The sequence below is a fragment of the Strix aluco genome, chromosome 21 (genome assembly GCF_031877795.1).
Source record: "Strix aluco isolate bStrAlu1 chromosome 21, bStrAlu1.hap1, whole genome shotgun sequence".
NCBI classification, from domain to species: domain Eukaryota; kingdom Metazoa; phylum Chordata; class Aves; order Strigiformes; family Strigidae; genus Strix; species Strix aluco.
The window spans coordinates 10,887,445-10,913,873 of NC_133951.1; the positions used below are offsets into that span (position 1 = coordinate 10,887,445).

The 26,429-nt window shown below is 39.6% G+C and overlaps 1 protein-coding gene across 6 annotated transcripts in view; it reads right to left on the reverse strand.

The window, feature by feature from the left end:
- The window catches only part of SMURF2 (SMAD specific E3 ubiquitin protein ligase 2), an 83,965-nt gene extending 63,696 nt beyond the window's left edge, over positions 1 to 20,269 (reverse strand). For all 6 annotated transcript variants that reach the window (XR_012626035.1, XR_012626033.1, XR_012626034.1 and 3 more), the window contains exon 1: positions 20,150 to 20,269. Coding sequence is in view for 2 of the 6 variants with exons in the window: in XM_074847676.1 (XP_074703777.1) it covers positions 20,150 to 20,201 (52 nt within the window). In the remaining 4 variants the exon portion in view is untranslated. The remainder of the gene's footprint in view (positions 1 to 20,149) is intronic.
- Between the last annotated feature and the right edge of the window lie 6,160 nt (positions 20,270 to 26,429).

Below are 26,429 nucleotides of genomic sequence, written 5' to 3' on the forward strand. Positions count from 1 at the left end.
ACGTCCTAAGAATGCAATATACTTTAAATCACTGCAAAATATGCCAGAAACTAACATAGTAACAGTACATTTTTCTTTCCAACAGATTCACTGTATTAAATTCTACCTGTAAGAGTAGGTTGTGCTTTGACTGGATTTAGAATTCTAGACCCATATTACCTGCATGTAATATAACTCATGGAGATTAACATTCAAAATGAAAACATCACGCATTTTGTCATGGAAGAAACGTTAATAAAAATGCATTGCATCACTGAATATAAACAGTTAAGCCAATATCATTCATCTCATGCAATAATAAAATTCTGGGACACAGTCTCGCAGGCTATTTTAAATTCCCATAAGGGGGGGACGACACGACAGCGACTCAAGACTCCAGCAGTCTGCCGGGGATGTCTGAATGACTTGTGGACACAGCCAGATGGAGTCTGCCTAGATTTGCCATGTTTAGACTCCTGTTTTAACATCATGATGTCTACTTCACAGTATTGTTTTACTGTAAACAAAAGGCTTCCTTTTCCACTTCTCCTCCCTTATTCCACTCCAAGCCAAAAGTAAAACAAAACACAAAACCCCCCACACCATTGAATTCTTCCTTCAAGCAACTAATGCATTCACATTTCCTAGATTCATTCAGTGATGGGCTTACTGCCACACACGTCACCAGCTCTATTCATGTGTCCAGTTTATTTGATACGCCTGTCAAGAGGCAAAGGAAAGAAATTATGCTGCCACTTTTGCAACGAAGGTAGCAACCCTCCCCGAGCATTTCACGTCTTACCATCAAGTTTTACAAGTCTCTTTTATGGAGATTTATGTTTGAACCAGTGAAATTGAATATGTAGATGCAAAACCTTAAGTTATTTTTGGTTTGCCTTTTTTTAGCTATATACCAAATACGCAAATTAAATCTGAGTGATACAGGACTACATCATCCCCATCAGGGCTCTGTGTAAACTAGGGCTTCAGCCACAGCCTCAAACAGTGAAAAAGAAGCACAAGTAACACGTGGGAAACTTTAAGAAAACAAAGGCTATTGCGAATATTTGCATTTCCTGGTTTAGTGTGGAAGGAGCCTCTCAGACCAGCCAGGATGTTTCCAATGCATAAAACTTTCATACACTAGAAATTCCACTTCACTTCTCCACCCTACTCCAAAATGGCCTAACCCTCACATCTCATCCATTTTTCAACATCTGAAAAACCACTACTGTACCATGAAGTCATCACAAATACACCGCGTACAAAGACTGAATACTACGCTGGTCAGTTGGGACGGTGGAAGGGGAGGAAACAACATAGCTTTAAATTAACAGCTATTAGAAGACTTTTAAAAAAGTCAGCAGACAAAGATTAATTTTCAAATCAATTTCAAAGTTATCTGTTCTGTTTCTCACATTTGAAGTAAGCATAAAATTGTATTCCAGTAAACAAAATCAGGGTGGGAAACAGAAATCCATTAAAAGGTAAATGAACCCATCAGCTTTGCTATTATATTTGCTCTGTGATCCTCTCAATTATTCTTATTTTATCTTCCTGTACTATTAAAAACATAACTCCCATTTAAAAAAACCCTTTTAATTTAAAGTAACATTACCAAGATTAACTAATCTTAAACCTACAGAGGTGGTTATTATATGCAAGCGTGAGTGAAGTAAACTATTACGAGCATTAACTCAATTATCCTAGAAATAAATAGAATAGTATTTAAGAGCTCGGGCAAAGAAAAGGGGGTACTCTTATCTCAAACTCTTAAGAATCATTGTGCTAAAATCTTACCTCAATCCTTAACGATTTGTTTGAAATGCCAGCAGCTAGTTTTTAACCAAGACCCAGTTTAGACAGAAGTGATTAGCCCAAAATTATCAACTTGCAAAATACTTAGCACAGGATTCTTCCTCTGAGAACTGGGTAAATAAAAAAGGTAACATGGAAATTTACTCTTATAGCTTATTTTGACAGGAACATGGGTGGGGGGAAAAAAGCTAACACTAGAAACAAATTATAGCTCTGCTGTGCCTGATGTATTTCATGCACCTCTGAAAATGTGCTGGGGGAAAAACATGCTAACAAGAAGCAGAGCCCTCGGATTTGTTTCACGGCAGTAAAACTCTCCACCCTCTGAATGATCTATAGTAGAGGCAACAACAAAAGAAATTCATGATCTAATTACCAACCAGACAAAAATGCCCTGAATTTTAAAAAGGGTCTCAGACAAGAGGCACCTGCAACTAACCCAGACTCCTGGGTATCAGGAATTGTAGATACCAGCAGCTTTCCAGACTTTCAGACCACTGCCATCTCTGTCGGGACACAGTCACACACTTGATTTCAACAGGAAGTCTCAAAATTCTGTCTCCACTACAGACTCGATCCGAGGGGGACACTGCTACTGCTGGGGCTTTCTTGGCAAGAGGCGAAAAGAACCAGAAAAAAAAAGACACCAAAAGCATGCCCATCATTTACCCTTCATGAGTAATTGTTGTGCCACTCTTCAGCAAAATGTTGTAAATATTAATTTTATAAGAAACGAGTCCCAAAACATGACAACAACTAAGGTGACAACTCGGGGGGGGGGGGGGGGGGGGGGGGGGGGGAGAAAAAGCCAATTCTGGCATTTCAAATATATAACTTGAAATATTTGAGTAATTTTTAAAAAATCATTCCCTAATAAATAAAACTTAAAAGAGTCCATGAGGATCATTATTTTGATGCTATCACTAGCAAAAATCACTAATTAAGCATCCACCCTTAATCTAAACTCCTAGGTCAGCACAATTTTGTTCTACTCCTACACCTGATGTACTGAAATCATATTATATGGGGAAATATAGATGAGTGATGCACTCTTTACATCCTCTTGCATGATCATCAACACCACAACTTCAGACACGAATTCTGATCTGTCTCCCTGATAATATGTAATCCTGCCTCTTCTTCCTTTAATGCAGCTGAAACATTTGAGCACTATATTTACTTTTTTTGGGAAAACTGGTTTTAGTGGAGTGCTTTCAACTCTGGAAACGGCCCCTCTCCCCAGAACTGAGTTTGGCCACTGCCAAAAACAAACAAAAAAAAAAAGAGCATCAGGAGAAAGATGTGTGGACTATATACACACCTTTACCTGGTTACTAAGCTTATGCCTCTGACTACATAGTTCTGGCTCTACCTACAGAAATACAATACCATCTAAGTGGGGAATACACCAGCTGCTTAAAGAAGGTACATGCGGAAAACCCAAGATGTCACCCATTCATACATTGTCAAAATTCTCAAGTACCTCAGTCCAGTCTTCTTCCCCCATCAGAGAGATAACCATGAAACCTCATCTCCAGGAGATAATTATATCAATAGCCTATACAATTTATAAACTGATTTAGTTAAACTGTCGTCCTTTAATAGGAACAGCTTCAGTTTAGTTTCGCTGTGTAAACAGATGTGTTCTACAGAACAAATCCAAAGTTTAAGAAGCTGCTGCTGTTAAACAGAGATAAGCAATCCTATTTATTTCAACAAAAGTAAAGCGACTTATATTAAATCCTCATTTTGTTTTGCTTTGTTTTTACACAAGTTATTTAAATTATATACTACTGTAAGAAACAATACAAAAAGGATTTTAAAGAAACAACACCAAGAGATTCAGATGAAGTAGCTCGCCAATACATGAAAATAAAGAATCTTGCCCAAAAAAAGCTTCCATTCAAACTACAACTTCAGAAATCTTTTGGGACAATGCAATGTTCAAGAGGTGAAGAGACAAGAATTTATTGATAAAGAGGAGCACACAGTAGAAGATAATAACCAGTAGAGTAAAAATGAAGAAAGCTAATGGGAAGCAGGTAAGACTGAAAGGGGGAGTTGCTGATTACATTAATGTAAAAAAAAAAATATAACACTGTGAATCAACACTCCTAGTTGTATATCAAATGAATAAAAATCCAGTAAGGTATTTCCAAGAAATTGGAGGATATTGCTAGGCATCTACAAAGGCAGAACAGCTTTCAAGCATAATGAGCATGCAGGTATCTCCATTGATCTCAAACACCAGTTATGAGCTTCAGAAGGTCTGTGTGGACACAGTGGGGATTTTGAGGGGACACAGGAATAGAAAGTCCTCATTTACTCTGGTGCCTTTCACTCTAGAAACCCTCAGCCTCTTGCAGTTCCACTCACAACACATTATACTAGATATCACTTCTGGTTTTTACCATTTCTTACTCGGTTGCACATGCAAGGTAAAAGCAGACACAATTTTCCAGAGGAATCTTTACATTAATCTCCTAGGCACACTGCTCCTTGGAAATCTCAACTGCTAATTGAGTGCTATCTCAGGCCCCACCCCCCCAGTATAATTATTTGCTAAACAATATATTAACAAGTAAAACAAATTTTCCTCTCACAGCTATCTTCTCGTATCTCAGTTACTTAATACTAAACACCATTCAGTGATCTAATTCCTTTAGTTTATCATCTATGTTTCTTAGAGCTAATATGACAATTTATATTAAAACAAGACCAGAGACATGCTAAAACTCCAATCAGCTATATGAACAATAAAGGAACAAAGAGGGCACAAGCCTCTTCCCCCTTTAAATTCCTTCAACTAGCTTTGTAAACTGTACCTCCTTTCTGCACTAATCCATAACTAAGTTTAAGAATTCCCAAATATATTTCCTGTTTATCTTTGTGCACTGTAGGCTACAAATAGCATTGTCAATGTTAAATAGATACAGATTTTTAAAATACTGAAAATCAAAATGCAGTGTTCACCTTGGAACTGGCATGCCATATTAAAACTCCATCTCCAGCTAATCATGTATTTTCACTGAATATAAGCAAATGAACTACACTAACTCAGTTCTGCCAGCGTCACTTGTGTCATGCTTGCATTCCAGACACGTAACAGTCCTCACTAAAAGGTGATACTGCCAAAGGGTCACAAGATCGGATGCATGCAAACACTGCGATTTAGCCGAAAGTCAAAAAAGTATCTGAACACATTCAAACTTACAAAAGAGAAATAGAACAAAGAAGCGAGTCTTGTAGATTTTGATCCTAAATATAGACTACTGTTCAGGAGACAATAAAAAACACAGGATTGGAGAAGATAAAGTGTTAATCGCATATTTGGTGGTTTATGAGCCAAAGCAGTCTGAGGTTTAAACTGCTTCTGCTCAGTGCTCATCCCATTCAGAGACGATGAATCATTTCCCATTTGGCAACACTTCTGCCTACAAGGCTGTCTTCTGTGAGATTTCTCCTGTATCCTTGTAATAGATTTGCTAATTTAGTACACCTGACTTTGAGCAAAAGCTATTGTTGCCAGCTGTCAGACTAGACCTCGTCCTGTTTATCAGACACATCTAAACCATCCTGTTCTGCCCCAGTCATAGAAACAGAACACTCTTTACTAATCCCAGTGCAGTAAATTACTTTCTAATATCCTTGTTTTTCTTACTCTGCCAAAATACCAACACATCATAGATTTAAAGCAACAGCAAAATCAATTTATCCACAGCAGCTGGGCTCATACCAGTTTATTCAATAACCACATTTTTTTAAAGTCATATTTGCTGTTCTAGTCATTCTGTCCATGAATTCCTGAGTTTCAGCAGTAGAGGTTTGACCATTTTAAACAAAGGTAATATAAGCTCACAGCGAGTGTATTTGAGTTTTTTAAGGCACGTCTCCACAGCTCTTTGAAAGATAAATCAGAGCAAAACAAAGTACTAAACGCCTCACACACACTAAAACATTTCCTCATTTTCCCCAGGGCTTTGTGCATGAAGAAAACTGCATTACTTTCTGTTTATAAATATTTGTCTGGACAGCAGCTTAAAAGGGTAGGGGCAACAGAGAAAATATGTAGGGGTTTTCTGTTGGGGGTTTTTTGTTGGTTTTGTTTGGTTTTTGGTTTTTTTTTTTTGGGGGGTGGGGGTGTTTTGTTGTTTGGTTTTTTTTTTAAACCTACCTACAGAGAATCTGGGAAACATATGAAAAAACTGTTTGTGTATGACATTTTTACTCCTAAACAAAATCTACCAGAACTTAAGTCTTTACATTCTAGATTACATAAATCAGTTATACAGATGCAAAAAAAGTAGACTCACTCTTTTCAGGTTTTATATGCTGCCCAGAATTCCTGCTGCACTTTAAAAAGCTCCCTGTGTTCACAGAAACATGTAAACACACATCAGATGCTCTTTTGATACTTCTACTCTTCCAAATATTTCAAAACTCAGTATAATCAACACAAATATGAGAACGCATCCACTCCACTAATAAAAAATATGGAGTATTTACATTCCTCTCTTCCATTTTCAGGGGGCCATGAAGCTGCTTACTCATCTCCAGCATTCAGATCTGGCCTTGTTAATTCATGCTGAGCAGTCGAGGAAGTGCACCTGGACTCTTCCACCTGGGACTGACTTGGAAGGCCAGTCAGAAACTGTGATTCAACAAGCAAAGGCCATTTACTGTGAGCAGGTTCCACACCAGCCTATGGTTATTTTCTGCTGTATTTGTTGCCAAAATTAACTGTATTTGCCTCCTTGTAGACTAGCAGAGGATCCCCACTAACATCTTCATGATAATACCCATACAACATTCAAAACAGGCTGATGCCTTGACTGGTTTCAGACAGGAAAAAATAAAATAATTGTAAAATATGAGTAATCAAGAGCACAAACTCCATAGCCATAGGTAGCACAGTTTTCTTCTAGACTATAGATACAGGGAGGGCACAAACAACATTGCTAACACATGGTATGAATGAGAAAAGTTGCAGCAAGTTCCTAAAACAAGAGAAAGCAAAAGGCAAGAAATTTATGGGTGCAGAGAAAAACAATTTAGAGCAGTTGATAGTGATGTAGCAAACCTGCGTGAGAAGATTGCTATGATGCAGTTGCATGCAGATAGGCGCGCCTGCTAGGATGCAGTTACACACAGGGCACGCCTATCTGCAGGCAATCAGAGCAACTCTTTGGGGATTTGCAGAACATCCTCTCCCCACCCCAGTAACTGCTCATCTACTGCAGCCACCCTGCCCTTGCAAGGGGGGCACAAATGTGAACCGCCTGCTGCAACCTCAGCTGCAGAGCCAGTACCTGTTCTTCCAGGAGGGACACAGGGAAGGAACCTGGGAAACAGAACAAGATCTTGGGATTTTAGGAAATCGAGGTGCAGTCAGAACAAATAACAGAATTGAGAAGCAGTATTATTTCATTGTTCTACAACAGCTACATAGCCAGTCCAGTTCCCTGTAAACGCGTTCTCGCAACTAAAAGGAAAAAGACCTATATATATTTTTTCACAAGGTTTTTCATTGTAACATTTGAAATGATGAATCAGATACTGTATTTCAAGTATTATTCATAGGTACAATTTAAGCTAGCCCTGAGTAATCATTAAAGAAAAATATTTGCCAGGAAAAAATAACCCAGAATATATGATTCATTCACTTCTGAAACAATAAAACGGATCACTATAACAAAAATAACTATATTGTAAATACTTCAATTAAAAAGTTAAAAAAACAGCCAAATACAATGAAGAAAGCATGCCCTTAAAAAAAAAAAACCAAACATGCGTGTGTGTGCAAATAACAAAAAATGTCATTAGAAAAAGGTAATTCCATGAAATACAGTTAACACTGTATCTGATGGAAATTGTACTCTCTTCTTTAGCTATTTAATAGTCTTAAAACAACAAAGATACATCTCACCTCTCAAACTCTGGCAACTCACTATTAAGCTGATAAACAGATATTTATTTCAGCACAAAAATGATGCATGTAGCATGTGTATGAAATAGAAACAGACCACTAGCTTTGGAAGGTTCAAGATAGCAACATCACAGGGACTCCTAAACAACTCCCTGGGAAGCAGTTGGGGCTTTCACAGACCTTAAATAATGAAAAAGGGGATCAGCTGAAAAACAAACAAAAAAAAATCAAGTATTTAATTGCCCAAGGCTCAAGGTGTGAAAATGAGCAGCTATTTGGAAAAGAAGTCTTCCTAGGAGCAGATTTTGTTTCGGCCTTGTATCAAACACGGGGAGGGGGGAAGAGAAGTAGTGTTAAACATCAACAAGTAACACTGGACAAATACGAAAACAGTTTAAAAAGCTCACTTTTCTTCATGGTTAGACAATATTAAGTGTAAGTTTACTTAAAATGAAACCTTGCAGTTTCACACTGTATCAGTTAACTTATTTTTAGTTGGCTAAAAAAAAAAATCATATTATCTGATAGCACTCTTAAAACTTCTCCTCACTTTGTCTATATGTAGCCATTTTCGGAATAGGCCTCTAAAGGAAACTTCAAATAGAACATGATGCCTTTCTCCTGCTGGAGGTACACCTGCTGACTACATGTAGCTTCTGATTTGTTTCTTCACTCTTTGGTAGACTCGTGTGTGTGTATGTTTAATATATAGAGTGAAGATCGAAGATTTTCACAGCACAGGCAACTCAGTATAAACAAAGCACAGTATATTATATCAATCCACTAACACAGTAAGCTGTTCCTGTACAAATCCAGTGGTGACAAATTGTGAAACTAGAGGACTCCCCTCTTCTATAGAGAATTCTTTACATCCATCAGAGTACACAAATGACTGCCACAGCTTTCTCTCTCTCCATTCGACATTTAACATATTTGTATTGACTCTGACTAAAAAAGGTCAAATCTTTCATGCAACTAACCCATCAATAGCAGATAGCACTTATCTGAAAAAAATATTAATTGTAACTCCAAAACCTTTGTGAATAGGTGACATGTAAATTAGCCAAGGAAACATTAAAAACCACATCATTCCATTATTACCACATATTACTTAACAGAAAGTCTTCTGACCCTTTTAAAGCAAGAAAATATTAGCATTAATGAAGTGACCAAGACATCACATCACATTTCTTAGAATCAAGGACTTTTTTTTAAAAAAAAAATTTCTCAAGTTTGGTAAAAGCTGAAGAATTCCTTTTGTTCTACATGTAAGGAGTAATCCTGATTTTATCTGCAAGTTTTTCTTAGAATTATGTTATGAATCATGGCCACTTAGAAGCCAGCCCTTAATTCCCTGTTTCTTCTATATACGATCAAGGTGATGAACACGTGGAGCAAAGGAAGAGATGGGAGAAATTTTGGGGTGGGTGTTTTCTCCTGTTTGTTTTCAAACTTCTGTCCTGTACCCAACTGCAACCACTTATATTCTTTGCACTTGTTATGCATCTTAAGTTCTTATAAAGCACCTCTGCTGTAGATGACAATTTCTTCCAAGTAACGTGCTCAGATCACTAATAACAGCACGTGCAGCAACAGCATTCCCAGGTTACAAAGCCAAGTGTTAAAAAGTTTGGAAACACAAGAATCTGGACTGCCCCTGCGACCCTGTGTCATGTTCATCGCTACAACACCAGAGTCCGGGCACCAGAAGATCCCCAGTGCCTTGTCCTGCCAAAAAATCGGTCTCCCCCACCACCCATTTGTCCCGGACAGTTCCTTGTTCCAGGTCACTCCCTTCTCCACCCTCATCCAACTTTTGAACTCTCTGCATTCTAGTTAATGCCTCTCTTCACACCGGGAGCACACCACCAAGTTTAGCATTAGCAGGTCAAGATCAACTCCTGTCCCAGCCATTTGTTAAACCATGCACTAATTTTTACTAGGCTGATTCAGGGACATCTGCCTATTACCATGTCCCTGTTTGACAGCGTTCTTGACCAAGAATAAAGGACTCACATGAACAAAGGATTTTAAAATATGTGCAACATAATTCTAATCTCCTTCTTGAAACTGGTTGAATTTTAACAGAATCTTCCCAAAATAAATTCAGCCCAATTTAGCTACTCAGCATGAAAAATTTCAGTGTTAGCAGGCTGCTTAACAGCAAGCAAAAGAGAGTCTTATAATGGGAAGCACTAACTATAGTTGGTGTTATGAGCTCCAACTTGGTATTACAAATTCAACTATAGTTATAAATTCCACTGACAGTGAATAAAAAGTGATGTTCAGACAGACAAAGCAATTCAAAACTGTGTTTAAATTACATGAGGTAGAAGCCACCGCAGGAACCAGTGCTCCTACTCACCACGCTGCTGAAGCACAAATGTAACGTTCAAAAGGGTCAGGTTGACAGGGACAATTTTTCTTTTCATTTACTGCTACTCCATCACTGTGACACAGGGTGGGTGCAAAACAAGTGCATCTCCAGACTTGGGCCACACTAGGAAGAACTGTTTAAATGTAGAGACAGTGAAGTTTCTAAATTTCAATAAACTTACAAAAAATACAAAGCTTTTGAATGGGTCCAAAGTACTACCCGGTGCAGATTAAGTTACATTATGCTGATACACAGGAAATAGCTGACTTATTCTACAGGATGAACAATTCACCAGAGGAAAGGAACTTTCAGGAAAAATGATAAATATTGTAACGAGGAAATCCGAGGCACATATTCACAAGACCACATTCAGATTTCACAAACGAACAGAAATTTCTTCAGGATCTCTTGGCCACAGAAGCAAGTAAGACACAGATAAATATAAACATATAGTACCGCCCCAGACAGAGCAACAGCTTGCTGTGAGGGAGGGGAACCAAAAACTGTATTGTCTATCCTTGTAGATGGGACTACAGAAATTTTAACCTCCTTTTACCACCATCGTGTAAGACAAGTATTGGGAGAAAATTATGAACTGCAGGAACAGCTTAAGGAAGGGAGAGAATATTTTATTTTATGACAAACCAGGCACAGCATGTACTACTGAAAATTACTGCAAGTCACTTTTTCCTTAAAGGCCTTCTCTTTTCCTGTTGCAGAAGAAAGCAGACACCAACATCATTTTAAATCACACTTTGACCCAGTTCTTAAGTAGAAATCCCAAATCTGAAAGATCTTCACAAAAGGGATACAATGTTATGTGACATCACAACTTCAGGATAAATCTTGGCCACCCCTGCCATGCATGATCATAAAGATTTTTTTGACAAAGAGCACATATCCAGCTATTTAAGGTAATCCAGAAACATTGCATGGCATCTTGAACTTACAGATAGTATTTGCTTCTGTAAGAACACACAGGCATTTCCCCTGTGCGGCGCCATAAATTAGCTTGAACAGAGATCAACAGCAGTTTTTCCCTATTCCGCACATCCATACTTGACCAACAGTTTATTATAATGCATGATACATACATCTGAAGATTCTGTTCATCAACACACCTTGTGCTCTATCAAACATCCAGAATTGCTAGTTAGACATTTAGAAATGCCACGTATATGACCCATTTGAAATTATGAAAGATGGCAGTTAAAATTTTTACAGTTGTTCAGAGGCTTTAATTACCAGGAGGCTCTGCAATAGCAGAACATTTTTTATTTAGAGGATTCTAGTAGAAAGTTAAAAGTCCCAGAAAATTTCCACTTTAACATTCATTATACCCTTCTTTAAAGTTTGGTCAATTAATGTGTCATACATTGTGAACCCAGGCTTAAAGCCGCCAGTCATTTTTAATTTCATAATGAGTAATGCTGAGCAAGTGCTCTCAAGCATATGGGAGGACCAGGTCCTTCATGTTCTTTTAAACAGAGTACTTAGCAACACATATATTTTGTGTCTCTTGAAATATATGTATTAATACTAGCATGAGGAAGAGAAACACTTGGCATCTTCAGATTTCACATTGAAAATGCAATCATTACTACTTGGCTAAGAGCAACATTGTAATCAGCAACATGAAAGGCAGGAGAGATTTCTGTGTGTTTTAGTCCAAGTACAGGAACCCACATTTGTTTTCTGCTTCCACTATAAAGTGACATGAAACCTGGTATACTTCTAGTGTCTTCATGTCCCTGTGTCAGCTCCTCCGGCTAGCTCTTGAACACTTTTCACAGAATCATCTCGGTTGGAAAAGCCCTTGAAGCTCCTCCAGTCCAACCATTAACCTCACCCTGACCGTTCCCAACTCCACCAGATCCCTCAGCGCTGGGTCAACCCGACTCTTCAACCCCTCCAGGGATGGGGACTCCCCCCCTGCCCTGGGCAGCCCATTCCAACGCCCAACAACCCCTTCTGCAAAGAAATCCTTCCTAAGAGCCAGTCTAAACCTTCCCTGGTTTTGTCCCACTCTGTCCTGATTCACCTTTACAAATGACCCCTTTTGCCTCCGAATGACAACACCTGCCTACACCAGCTCCACCTTTATAAAGTTTCTTATATCACATCTGATATCACATTTTATAAATCAAGACACAAGTACTTATTTTGCTGCTAAACAAAAAAGAGGATACCTTAATATTACTACACCTAGGCACAATGCTATTACTCATTTAGTCCTGCATAAAGTCTATAAGCCATTATTTTCATAAATACATCAGGGTAAATAGTGGGTGAGAGGTTTTTTTACTGAAAATAACTATTTATACACATAATAAATTAACCATTTCAGACAATGTAAAGTGAAAATTTTGTGTTAAAGAGTTAAATCGAAGAATTGTCATAAGGACACCTAAATGCTTAGCACAATTAATGCTATGAATTTCTAATTCCAGGCAGTTAAGCATGAATGTAATTCTATGTATTTTATCCAGACATGTTTAGTTCCTTTGCACGCTTAAGGATTATTTTTTTTAAACCAGCCATGTTTATAAGTACTCTAATCCAGAGATCTTTCTTCCTCCACCAAGAATAAAAGAGGATTTATTTTAGTACATTTACACGTTTTCCATGAAAAATAATTGCAAAAGCTAGTAGACTACCTTTTTCTAAAATGAAACAGCAAGCTTTCACTGAGTATGCTCCATCCACTTTCTTCATGTCCTATGATAAGCACAAAGCAGACGTTTTACCAGGTGCAGTTTTAGAAGTACACAGCCTGGTCTTTATTTGTATTATAAAGAAATAACCAAGCTGGCTCAAGTTTTCAGAAAATGTGTCTAGTATTACCAATGCAGATTCCCACCTTCAATTAAATACAAGCACAACTGCATCTATAATTGAATTTACGTATGCATCTATATATAAACTCCAAATCAAATAGGTATGTTAAAAAGAAGTATCATTACAGATATAATTAGTTATGACTCCATTTAACTCCATCAGTAATACTAAGATCTGGGTCAAGGCAGAATGAAAATGAGCGTATGTCCCTTAGTTTTAAACTATTTCATGTGATCAGCCAAGATACACCCCCAATCCCACAAACAGCCTGGCTGTTCTGCAAACACCTGGCTGATTTAAACCACTCACACACGTGTGCCAACCCACAACAGTCCTCTTCTACACTCAGTTAAAAAAAAAAAAAAAGGGGGGGTGGGGATGAGAGGAAGAGGTCGATTTTAACTGGATATATTCCTCAGCCCGCCCCATCTGACAGCACGGGATGGAGCAGAGGGACGCATGTATCCTGGAAAACGGCGCTGCGGGTTGGAAAGCTTTACTATGGCATTGTCACTTGAATGTTTGTGGCAAGATGGCATCACCCATGCTAATTTAAGCATGAATGGTAGAATCTGGGTACACATTTTTACTGTGACCTGTAAATTACATAGTCTGTACATGCTCTGCATATTTGAAACAACTTAAATGAATTCATTATAGAAAGGACGCATTGAACCACTTCACACTGACAATACCAAAGCCATGGTTGGAGTGACTCTCCCTTTCTGCAAGAAAACAATCCTTCTAAGTTGTGTTAAATACATACTGGCCAAGAGTCGTTCCAGAAAATTAACAACAGGATACAGCCACATGAACTCACATACTGCTACTTTTTCTTTCACTTTCAGAATTTTGAAAATGGGAGTAACACTTCATCTAAGCAATACTTTTTACTCACTTTCGGGAATATCAGTCCTCCTAGTCTAATTTGCCTGAGCAACAGCAAAAAAAGTATTCTCAAGTAGAAAAAAAGTGCCAAGAATCTGCAGGATGCTAAAATACAGCTGATAGTGCAACACAAATATGGCATATAAGAGAGAACTGCACCTGAATCATGCTGGATGCATGGAAGGCCCAAAACAGAACCATGTTTTCTGTGGATTTAAACTCAAGAGAAACAATGTCCATGGGCAGAAAGTCAAAAGATAGTGGCTCTAAATCCCAGCTTTACCTGGTTTATCCTTTTTATGATCTTAAGCACGTCTATTCTCCATTCTGTATCAGTCTCCCTACTTAAATTCAGATGATAATGCCTAGCCAATTTTGTTCTGAGCTTTGTTATCTACAGATGAAGATTTCTTGAAAGTTACAAGCATTCTTATCTATGCTTTCACTGAAAGCATTTAAAGTTTAAGTAGCAAGAAAAAGTCAACAGTTTGCTTCCTTGAATATGCTATTGCTAAATGTCCCTCAAGATTTTGATCCTCTTTCACAAATAGGAAACGTGCTTTGCTAATAGCAGATACACACAGTAGCTACTTTTATATGCATTGTCTAACATTATTGAGATTAATCTTTACCAGCCTCTCAGAAGCTACCGGCATGATCTCAGTCATTGCACATGTCATAAGCATTTACATTTTATATATTAAAGCATGCACGTAATAGCCTGCATAGTAACGTACTCATGCCATTAAGCCAAGTCAGAAGTTAGGTCATCTTATTATTGTGAGGAGAAGAGGGAAGACACCTAAAGAAATCATCCACCTCTTTTAAACACCCGCAAGAAAGGTCTGGCCCAATGGCGAGATGTCATTTTAAGTAAGATGGCAAAGCAAGGACACACTTCAAAGGCCATGAGATAAGACAGAACAAAACATTAAAAGCTGTCTTCTTTTAGGGATCAACCCATTCACCTTAAGGACATAAAGACAAAAATGCCTTCATCTGGGGTCTGAACAGATTTTCAGTGTCATTAACATATAAAAAAAAAAAAGAAAATAATTTGTCACCACTAGCTGAGTTACTCAGCTAAGCTCAGCTACGCAGACAGACATTACAGGACAGCTTAAACTCTTTAAATGTAACTGAAAAGTACAATTAAAAAATTACTCACTAGTTTTCCATCCCCGGGATTTATCTTTTATTTTCCCCCCCCCAACAGCTTTAATTTTTTTTAAACATTAACATTAGGACTGTCTGCAGATTTCCCATACGTCTCCTACATATGTCCCATATGTTACCTACACACGTAAATCCTCTACTAGCTTCTACTCGACGCTTTCCTGATTCTACAACCAAAGATGAATATTGGGCCTTTTTGCTCTTTTAATTGGAGCTCCTGTAGAACTGTTTTCCTAATATTATTTCCTCCCCCAAGCCCTTTTTGATTTTTGTTTTCCTTGCCATGATACCCCATTACGTATCCTTGAACATAGATACCTAATTTTACACCAGATGAATAGAACTTCTTTATATAAGCTGATCCCATTGAAACAAGCAGATGAGACTGCTCCATACAGCTGCTCAGTTGTTTATTACGATTCTTTGGGGTCTGTGCGATCCACAACTGATTTATATGTATATAAATAACTATATACTGTATATATAAAAAGCATACATATACACACACACTTCATACTTTGATGAAAATATTGAGGGCCAAGCATCCATCAGTCCCGGCACAATCTGATTAGACACATGCCTATTGACTTTGTTATGACTGCACCAGTTTAATCCACCTACTATGTAATTTATTGATTCTGATTTCTTAAGTACTAGTTTTTAGTAAGTCATGTGTCATTAAGTCAAATACACCTTACATGAAGGAACCCCATTGTTTTATTGTTGACCAAAGCCTATCTAACTATAGGCTGCTGGTAAAAGAGGCAGTCCTGCCCTCTTTTCAGCTTCTTGTGTGCATCCCTCTCCTTCAGTGCAAAAAAACCATTTTTTTCTTGGTAGGATTAGCTTTCAGCTCATCACATAGCTATACAGTTGCTGGACTCAACACAAGGGAGGGCCCAGAAAAGTGAAGCCAGGGACTACAAAGAGAAAAAAGAAACAGCAGTCTGATTTTAAACTGACCTAAAACTGCGCTACAATTTAAGCCAACGATGAAGCCATAGCCTTGTTACTTAAAAATACAGGTAGCTACTTTATCAGTCAATCAGTAATGCTACGTCTACAATGAGTCTCTGCTATCCATAAACTTCAGTCCTGCTTCCAACGACTCTAATGAGAATTTAGAATTTAGGTTAACCACTGTTTTCAATTGTATTAATTTAACAGTTAGATTTATCCACTGCAAAAAAATGATCTGGAGATTCCACATTGTTTTGCAAAACTCAAGAATGTTTTGGCGTTTTCTAAATAACACCTGTCTTTCTCAAGAAATATTATTAGCATCACAAGAGTTTCTAGGAACCGATAAGAAAAAGCAGCACCTTCTTCCTTCAACACCATAACCTTATAGTAAAGCACAGTACCACCTTTGTACTGTAAGGAATGAATAGACAGTAAAATCAACAAAAGAGATAATAGGGCAGAAGATGAGATGCTGTCCATTTTCTACAACACAAGATCCAGTGCTTTTATTTCCCTAATTAGCAAACTCTGCCAGGAAACCTGAAAGCTTACAGTAAGGAGGAGGAAAACCAGATCCAACAACTCCTCAGGCCTACCTCTGATTCTTTACCAACAACACTCCCAGTTCATTCCAGTTTTATCCATGGGATATTTATTACCTCTTTTTATAGTAGAGTGTAACTGTGCTTTGTGGCTATTAAAGTATCTTTACTTGTTAACTATTCTGACAAAAAAACTAACTATAACATATCAACTACATAAATTCATGCACTAACCTTTATTCAACTATTCTAGTGCCCATGCAGTTTTTCAGACTTCAAACTGATTTTAAAATAAATCCTTCTACTTGATAAAAACAGCCCTATGGACTTCGTTCCGATAACTGTCATTGATATCATAAGTGAAAACAGTCAAATATAACCATTCTAACATTAGTTCATTCACAGATTACGACATAAAATATTTACTGAGCAACTGAAAGCAATAGTAATTTCTCAATTTTTTTGAGGAATATAAGATAAATGCAATTCAACATGGGGGGTGGAAGAAAAATAGTACATAGTGTCTGAGAGTATAGCATATTTACAAATCCACAGATTCAACACAACACTGAGAAAAATCACAGTAAAATGGAAGGGGATGACTGCACTTGTAGCTTTTGTAGAACTCAGATATACTCAGGATAGGACTAGATAAAACAGTGGTAAAAATGTCAGAGTTGACGGAACTTTCCTTATATTACAGCTTGCTTGGATGGTGTGGTTACAAGCCGCTAAGATAAATTTTGGAGAAGACAAGTGCAACAATTCTAGGCTTTGGCTAACTTGAATTACATTGCCTATATTTCAATCAGAAACAAACATTTACACCTCACACTAGGAGTGAATTATCATCAGAAGGCATAATCTTTGGTTTTTAACAATTATCCAGCACTTTTCTAGCTCAAGACTGTGCAAAATGCCTTGACATACATATCACTAAAGAGTCAAGTGATATTTACAACAGACAACTAGACCTAGGAGCAACAGAATAACCTTTTATAAGAAATGTATAACACAGATACACTGTAAACTAAATAAAAACTTACTAGAAGTATGCCACCGCTGTGGTTTTTCTCTGTTATGGAACCCAGACCTAAATAAACTGTTAAACACTTAGTGTAAAGGTATGCCAAACATTTCTCAGAACTTTCTTAAGGTCCCAACAAAGAATCAACCTTTTTTGCAAAATGAGGCCTAGGTTAAATATTTTATTTGGCTCCTCAAGATGGACTGAGAAGTTGGGCACTAGCTCCAGATCAGTTCTTGGACTCACATCAAACATTACCCTGTCATTTATCCAGTCAGTCAAAACAATGTTTTCCATCTAAACCTTTAATGTTTATGTCCTGAAAAACTGCTAATTGAATCCAGTTCTTGAAATTCATTTTTTAATCTATACCATCTAATTTAGAGATAATGAACAGAAGAGATAAGTATTATACAATGATTGCAGAATTAATCCTATAAATATTCAAGCCAAAACAGAAGACTGCTAGTTTTATACAGCCAAAGAAAATTAAGATTAAATAGCATTTGTCAGTTCAAGAATAAACTTTTAAAAACACTGGATATACAGATTCTTTTAATTCCAAACAGTTCTAGAATTCAAGAGCCCTCAAACTGCTTTTCCAATCAAAAAGGGTAATCAAAACCACGCAGAACACTTAAAACTATTCCTAGGCAAGAACTGACAACATGTCAGCTGAATTAATAAAATTCAGTGTTTTTCCTAAACATGTAAAGCTTCCTTACAACAAATGACCTTATGTGAAACAACTCACAATTAGCTAAAGCATAAAATACCTCAAGCCTTTTTAGCTCGAGAAATAGGCCAATGTTTCATATAAGCTTCCAAGTAACAGAACTGGTACTCAGCAACTGCAAGAGCTGCTAACCCTGGAATAGCCCCTAGAAAGGCAATTTTGCCAGCGTCCCGTGCTCTGCATATTCCTTTCCTAAAATACAAGACGACAAAAAAACTCAGAAACATTCCTTAAGATTGTACCTGCTTCTTTTGTGGGCTGACCGCACAATTAAAACTCTGTATGTAAAACTACTGCCTATTTCTTGCTCACAATCACACTCCCCATAACATACTTACATTGTCACTAACACGATTTCATTATATGCTTAAACCTTAACAAAAATAAAATAAATATGAAACAAAACAGAACACAAAATCCAAAGGTGAAAGCGACAACTCCCTAAACAGTACTTTCCATGCTTTTACATAAGGCTACAGACCATTTTTAATGTTTCAAAGATAAGCAAGCCTGAGCACTCAATGCTCAAGAAAAAAGTACTAAAGCACTGCATCAATAAAGCAATAACCTGAAGAGAAACCTACAAAACACTCTGTAAAAACAAGGCAGCACTGTTCCATGCATCAGTCCCAGCTACGCTTATTTTAAGAGTTTTATTTCTAAGTGTAATATACAGACATTCACAAATCTCTGTGAAAACTAGATTAGAAATTTAGTCCAAGTATTTCCAAAGTAAAACAAAAGCAGATACATTTTACTTTCCCTGTAAAAATAACATAAAAAATAAGTATGAAAGCACTTCTCTTTATTTGGCATAAACTGGAAATATTTCACATGCACCTAAAGTAAATATATCAACTCTTTTAGTATTTTTTAAACACATTTGTTTTGCAAGCTAGTTAAATACACTATTATGCAGGGAAGAGTATTTACAGTGTTATCTATTATTTTCTAATTGCTTACCTTCACGCACCAACACTTTAGAATACAAAATATCGTTTATCTGCTGGGGGATTTGCAATACTTTGAACTAGCTCTTTTTCTTAATCTTCTGTATTTTTTTTTTTTAAAGAAAGCTCTAGCAGAACGTCCAAGATTTTTTCTCTAAACCTATTTACCAGGGTTCTTATACGAAAAAGAACATACTTTTAAGTATTTAAAACCAACTTATATTTCTTCCCAGCATGCAGGTGAACAGTTTTTATGGTATTTTAAAATATTAGAGGTCAAGTGGTCTTCTGAAAGAGGGCAGCATAAGGCACTTCACCAAACGAACCGTGTACAATCTTAACTGAGGAAGTTGGTTTAAAAAAAAAACACACAACAAACAAAGAGATCAAAACAAAGAGTGTGACAGTTTCTTTCAACTTTACACCGAGTAAACGAAGGGAGGGGGAAAAAAAAGAAAAAAAATTGGGGTGCGGAGAAGGAGGAGAAGGTGCCCGGCGCCTGAAGCTGCCCCCGGCCGGCTGCCCCAGGCCCGGAGACCCCCGGCGGGCTGCGGGGGCCCGGCCCGGGCGGCACCCCCGCCCCGCAGCCCCCGAAGACGTGTTGTTCCGGCGGCGCGGACCCCGCGGCGGGGCAGGGAGGCGAGGGGAGGGCAGAGCTCGCCGTCCCCCTTCCCTCCTTCCCCGCCGCTCTCCTCCCGCGGCCTGAGGGGCTCCTCCGGCCCCAGGTTCAACCTCAAAGACACATGGAGGGAGCCCGCTCCCGCCCCTCCAGCTGGGCTCTCCTCGCCCCGCTCCCCCGGCAGGCCGGGCTGCGCGACCCCCCCCTCACCGAGCCCCGGCCGCTCTTCGCTTGCCCCGTCCCTTCCCTCGGCCCTGCCCGGCCGGCGGGCGGCGGCAGGCCCCGCCGGAGCCTGCCCGCTCAGCCTCACCTGTCAGTCGCAGCTTGACGGGCCCGTTCCGCCGGGCCCCTTGGTTGGACATGTCCCCGGCCGCTCCGCGGGCTCGGCGCTGCCTTGCCCGGGGCTCCCCCTGCCTCTGGGTCCGGGAAGGGAGACGGGGAGGGAGGGGGGGGGGGGGGGGGAGGGGAGGCGCTAATGGAGTCGGGCTGGGCGCTCAGGGCAGCGGCGGCCGTCGCCGGAGGAGGAGGAGGAGGAGGAGGAGGCGGAGGAGAAGAAGCCCGGATGTGCCCAGCATCGCCATGAGCGGGGCCGAGGAGGAGGCGGAGGAGGAGACGCGGCCGCCTTCCCCCGCTTCCCCGCCCCCTCGCCCGGAGCCCGGGCGGCGAGCACAACAAAGCCGGGGACGGAGCCACACGGCGGGCGGACAGACGGCCGCCTCTCCCCCTCCCCTCCCCTCCCCCCCCCCGGCCCGGCCTGCCCCCGGGGGAGCCCGCCCGCACCCCGCCGGGCTAGGGGGGAGCCCCCGGCCGGTTCCCGCCCCGCCTCGGGGTCTGCCCGGGGATGCTGGAGTGGGGGGAACCGCGTCAGGTGGCGTTGACGCTTGGGGAGCTGCTGGGGAGGGCTGGGGGGTCGGGAACGACGGGAGTGAGGTGGTTGAGGGGAGCAGAGCGGGAGTGGGGTGACGGGAGTTGCGGGGGGGTGGGATGGGACAGGACAATCAAAGGTACAAATGGGGAGAGACCATACGGGTGAGAATTCAACGCCGGCCGAAATGTGGGTCGGGGTGCGTCTGATCCCGGGCAGTATTTTCATGGAGAGGGTGTGACAGGCTGGCCGTGCAAACTGTTAAACTTTGGACCGAGTCACTTCTTACCAGCGCTTTGGAGAAATCAGCAGCCCAGTTCTGTGAGCTGCCATTCTCAAAGTAATAAAAAAATAATAATAAAAATGCCTTGCATCCATGCCGTGTGGCCTAATTCAACTCCCATCCTGGAGGAAAGGTGACTCTTTCCAGAGCTTTCCCAGCACTGCCGCACGCTTCCCATCAGGGGAGATCCACACTACCGCAGAGTCACGGGCAGCTTTCTGCAGGGTCTAAGGAGCCTCGGGGTGCAAAAAGCTCCCAGAAAAGCTACAAAGGTTGCCACAGTAAAGTTTACCTTAGAAGACCAAGCTAATAAACCCCACACCTATTCTTACTAACAACCTTACTAATACTCTGTACTCATTCGGTCGTGTCATTGCTCTGGCTTCTTCCTATTGAGGCAACCTGTAAAGTATTATCATACAAGTAGTCATAGATTAGGATCCAGTTTATGGATCAGGATCCAAACATGGCACGAGAAGATGACCTGTGCTTCACAGAATTTACAACGTAGCTTCAACAGAGCCCAGGAGGTTTACTTTCTGAAGTTACACACACAGAGCTGAGGTATAAGCAAGTCTAGCGTGGTCCCGTCGTGACAGAGCTCAGAGCTTGGGCCTCATTACATCAAATCTGGGGCCTTAGAAGTGGGATGTGGTTCTCAGAGCTTTCCTCCCTTAAAATGAGACCCCTCCCCACAGAGGGTATGTGCGGGCTCACCTCTCCTTCCTCCCAAAGCGTGTCTTAAGCACCAGGTTCTTCCAGGTGGGAATTTTCAATGCTTCCTGCTGTGGTGGCACTGCTGTTCCAATGTCACTTCACGCAGGAGCAGAGGAGTCCTGGGATCAGGAGCTGGGATCCCTTCCTCACACAGGACTCTGTCTGTGGCCTGTGCACTTGCCTGTTTAACACAAAGCTAGCAAATGTTAGAAGCAAACCTTTCTTTATGGCCTAGACAGAGCACAAGAGGAAATGCCGATTCATTGCGTAGCTGCTATTTCAAGCAAAGAGAATTTGAAACAAGTCTGAACTTCATTTACTACAGAACACAGACACAATATATCTGCTGATTTTAGGGCTTATATGATGCACTGAAACAGTTAAAATATTACTTTATAATAGTTATGTAAAATCACACACACCTCAAAGACATTCCAGGTGTCCTGATTCCTGCATTAAAAAAAAAAAAAAAAGGAAAATCAGCCTTCATAATTGAAGGTCATACTATTAAAATTTCAATCTATTGCAAATTCACATAGCGAGGTCATTATACTTTTCTAAAATCAACTATATAAAGCAAATGGCTAATGGTTTGCAAATATTGCAACATTACCTGGCCACTGCTGAACTGAATATAAAAACAAAATATAAAGCCACTTTTCACAAACTTAACATATTTTTAGGTTACTCTAGATTTTTCCTAACATGCAATGATTATGTTTCTGGGGTCTTACAGTGCACTCTGGACCCAGCATTCAATAATTCAGATATAATGTGACAAAAGTACTCAATGTTATGTTAAACATAGTATTCGTGCTACATGATCTTTTTCTAATGGATAGCTAGTGTGTCAGACATTAATTGCAATGCCAATATTTAAAAAAAAACCACTATTGGGATTAAGTATAGTATTTCATTGCTCAGTAGGTATATGAACATTTTAATGCTTTCATTAAAAGTGTTTTTAAAGGTCATGAAGTATAATTAGTTTCATACTGCTTTTCAGAAAGCAACTTGCTGAACTATAAATTTTTCTAAGATTTTTGGACAAGCTACTCACCTTTCAGTGAAAATACTGTGATATATTGCAAGTGTTAGAGCATTAATTGACAGGTCGTGCATTTGGGTCACTATATAAAATGTGCTGGCTGCAAGATTGCTGCTACTGCCATGCATTTTTTTTTTTAAATATGTGCAATATGTGATTGTATTTATTTATTTTTAAATAACCTATGTGACTTGAGCTTTTTTACTAATCCAAAATGCATCGATGACACATAAGAAAGTCCTACACAGTAGGTATGTATTTAATAGGGTGAGAGAAGAGGGGCTTTATCTCTTGTTAGCACCTGCAGGCATGGTACGTGTCCCATTTAGGTCAGGACTATGTCCTCTCTTCACTGACATAGGTAGAAATGACCTAGATCAGGCTGCACTTGAATAGACAAATGCACCAGATGCTAACTGCTTGCTTCTTCCCTTCTGGATTTGTATAAGCATTACAATGACTGCACCTTGGATGCCCTACAGATGTTTCTGTCCCATCGTATCTCCCAATTCTGTAGAGAAATCACAATTTTTATTCGTTGCTCCCCTTCATTGAGTAGACTTGCCAAGCAGAATTCAAGACGAGCAGCACCGTGAGGGATCTGTGCAAGGTCTGCAGTGAGCAGAGGTCAGGAAGCCTTGCAAAGCGCCAAGAACTGCGGGGAATGTAGGAGACCAAAGATACTGACAGTACCTGATGATTGAAAGTGCTACTTTTCCAAAAAAAGAATTCCACATGAATGTTATGATCCAGAGGTTCTTGTGCCAGTGCTATTCCCCAAGTTCTTAAAATATTCTCAGATTAATGGAACAGATACCTTGCTGATCCTGCTTTAGGTTTTAGAAGCCAACAGAGTTTACAGTAAATTTTGTCTTTATGCAGTTCCATTTTAAGGGTGAGAAGAGGTTTCATCCTTTACAGTGCTGATCGTGTAAGATAAACAAGCAAATATCATCATTAACTGCTGACAAGTGATCCGTGTTTCACTCTAGGCTGATATCATTGAGCAACAAATCCTTTCAAGATGAGGTAGCTAGCTCAGATCCGGAGGGAAGGGAGTGCCTTGCATCACCCCACAGCTCACTTCTGGATGACAGCCTTGCCGCTGGACTCAGGAGGGAGTCCCATCCCATCTTCCTCAGCCAGAAGTTAGCAACTGAGTCGCAGTCTCAAGGGTTGGAGGAAATGTATGGAAAAGGGGTAAGCTCAGGCATCTTTAGGACACCGACGGGGGTGTAGAGGAGTCCGTAAGGACAAAATAATGTAATAGTTGGTAGCATATTAGTGAGGTTTTGAAGAAGTATTTAGAAATACAAAAACTTCTTTTGTTCTATGGCTGCACAAAAAAGGGCTTTGATTTCTTTAATTTCCCAATAGGAAGAGAAAGAAGGCTTTGCATTCACAGATATTTCTCAAAGGATTTTGTGGTTTTGGACACTTGGAAATGTGAACAAACATCTTTAACCGAATAGTGTTCATTTTCAGAAGGGGATAGCTGTAGTTAATTTTTTGGAGGTGAGGTCCTCTCCGTCTTTAGAAACAGAAGAGTACACTGGAAACTCATTCCTCAGCATGTGGTATGTGTTCAAAGCAAATCAACATGTAAGAATTACATTCCATTTCTTTCTGTATAGAGGTTTAATCACACCACATTCCTTCAGCAGTAATGAGAGCTGGCTGGTGTTATATCACATTCTTCCCCCAAGCTTCTGTGATGATACCAAGAAAGCAAGAGAGTCCTACCCCTATTATTAAGCTTTTGTGAGTAAATTAAAAGGTTAAAAATATTTTCCTGAGACAATTTGATAAAATAAAGGTATTTAAAATTATCTGGATTGTATTTCTTTTTACTAGTCGTCATTTACTATATTTCCCAGAGCCTGTCGTGGTTGAATTATAGACACCATCCCTAGAGATCACGGAGTTAAAGACAGTTGATCAGAAGAGAATTACACCTCCATTTCCTTTTTCTCTGTACTGCCGTTGTATGTGCAACTGTTAATTCTAAATGCCTATTTTTGCCACCTAATAGTGCATTTCTGAGAAGAAGAGTATTACAGTAGTATACACCTAGGCAACCCCATTAAGATTTAAATTTATCAGGTCCAATTTAATCTGAAAAGAAACAAATTTGAAATATTTACAAAAGCCTATTCCCTTTCTTGTCACATCAATACTTTTATTTTTGTGGTAAAGCTTTGTTAATGTTGGCCAAAAAAAAAAAGAATAAAAAGAAATTGTGAAGAATGATGAACATTTATACCACCAGTGTTCCCTGCCTCTTTCTTAATTTGCCTGATTAACTCATTCCCTTTCAGAGCATTCCTATCTATCACTTTGCAAAACATCATTTTAAAGAAGTCGTAGTTCGTTTGCCTGCCGTGTACTTTTCACTAGCATGCACTATCTGTCCCAAGCCAATTTCCACCATTAACAGCAAGGGTCTGCAAAGCAAGGACTTGCTTTATCAAGTTAATACAGTGCCTAATAACAAATAGACCTTATCCAAGTCAATGTCCCACCACACTCCTCAGTAAAATCTAGTCATTGGCCTTGACTGGCAGTCTTGACCTGCTCCATCAACACCTTTGCTCACAACAGACATCATTCTCCTAGTCTCCCTCTTTAGCACAGGTTTTTCTTCTAATCCTTCTCTAAGCCAATAATAACTTCTTACTTCAGCAAAAGTACTTCCTCAATTCATTGCAGATCCATCATGTTTTTGTCCTGTTCCTGAATGGAATTCTGTCCTCCATGAGGCTTTCTGTCACCTGCCATGCTGCTCTTCTGTACGAAAGGATCAAACTCTACTGAAGTCACATATAAAGTGCTTCTTCATTTCAGGAAGAAAAACTAGGAATAGATAGTTTTGTTTGGTACAAGATTCCTTATTTCCCTTTGCAGATTATGAAAATTATCAGACTGGAGCACTGTTACTACAGAGACAGAGAGTTAACCCAGCAATGGAAGACATACCTATCAGAGTTGTATGATGAAGAAACATGTCTAGACAGGGGCTCTAAGACTCCCTTTGGCATGCAGAGACAACATTTATGCAAGAGGTCAAGATTCAATCCATTTCTCAAGCTGGAGCTTGAGATGAAGCTTTTCAGAAGAAACTAGGAAGGAAATCTCCACCCATATGCTGGCTACTGAAAAAGGGGACAGAAGCTTGGAGCAGCAGACACCATAGCCCTTTGAGACAGGATGTGTCTTGGGGAAATGATGTGTCTCTGAAGGGAAATGACTGCAGCTGTGGCTACAAAAAAATGCATGAGCTCCCATATCACAGGATTTTCCAGTGGTTAGTCACTAAGATAACTCCTAAGTCCATCCATCCAGAACAGATTAGTAACTGATGCACAGATATTCCATGCAGTTCTTTAGCTATGTTATTTCCTCATCATGACCTGCAGGACAGCACTATCCTAATGTGACTTAATAATAATAATAATAAAAAAGGCAGATTTTAAAGAGACAGGCATTGAACACGGAATAAATAAATGCATTGCACTGCGTTTTATTACTAGCCAGAGGCTAAAATTCACTTTCTGAAAGAAGTAACTCTATCATGAGAAACCATGTCCTGGTGCTTGGGCAAAAGACTGGAGATTACATCTGTGTTCCAGCCCCAGCCCCACTGTTGAGCTCAAGTCAACACTGTTCTCTGCTGTTGG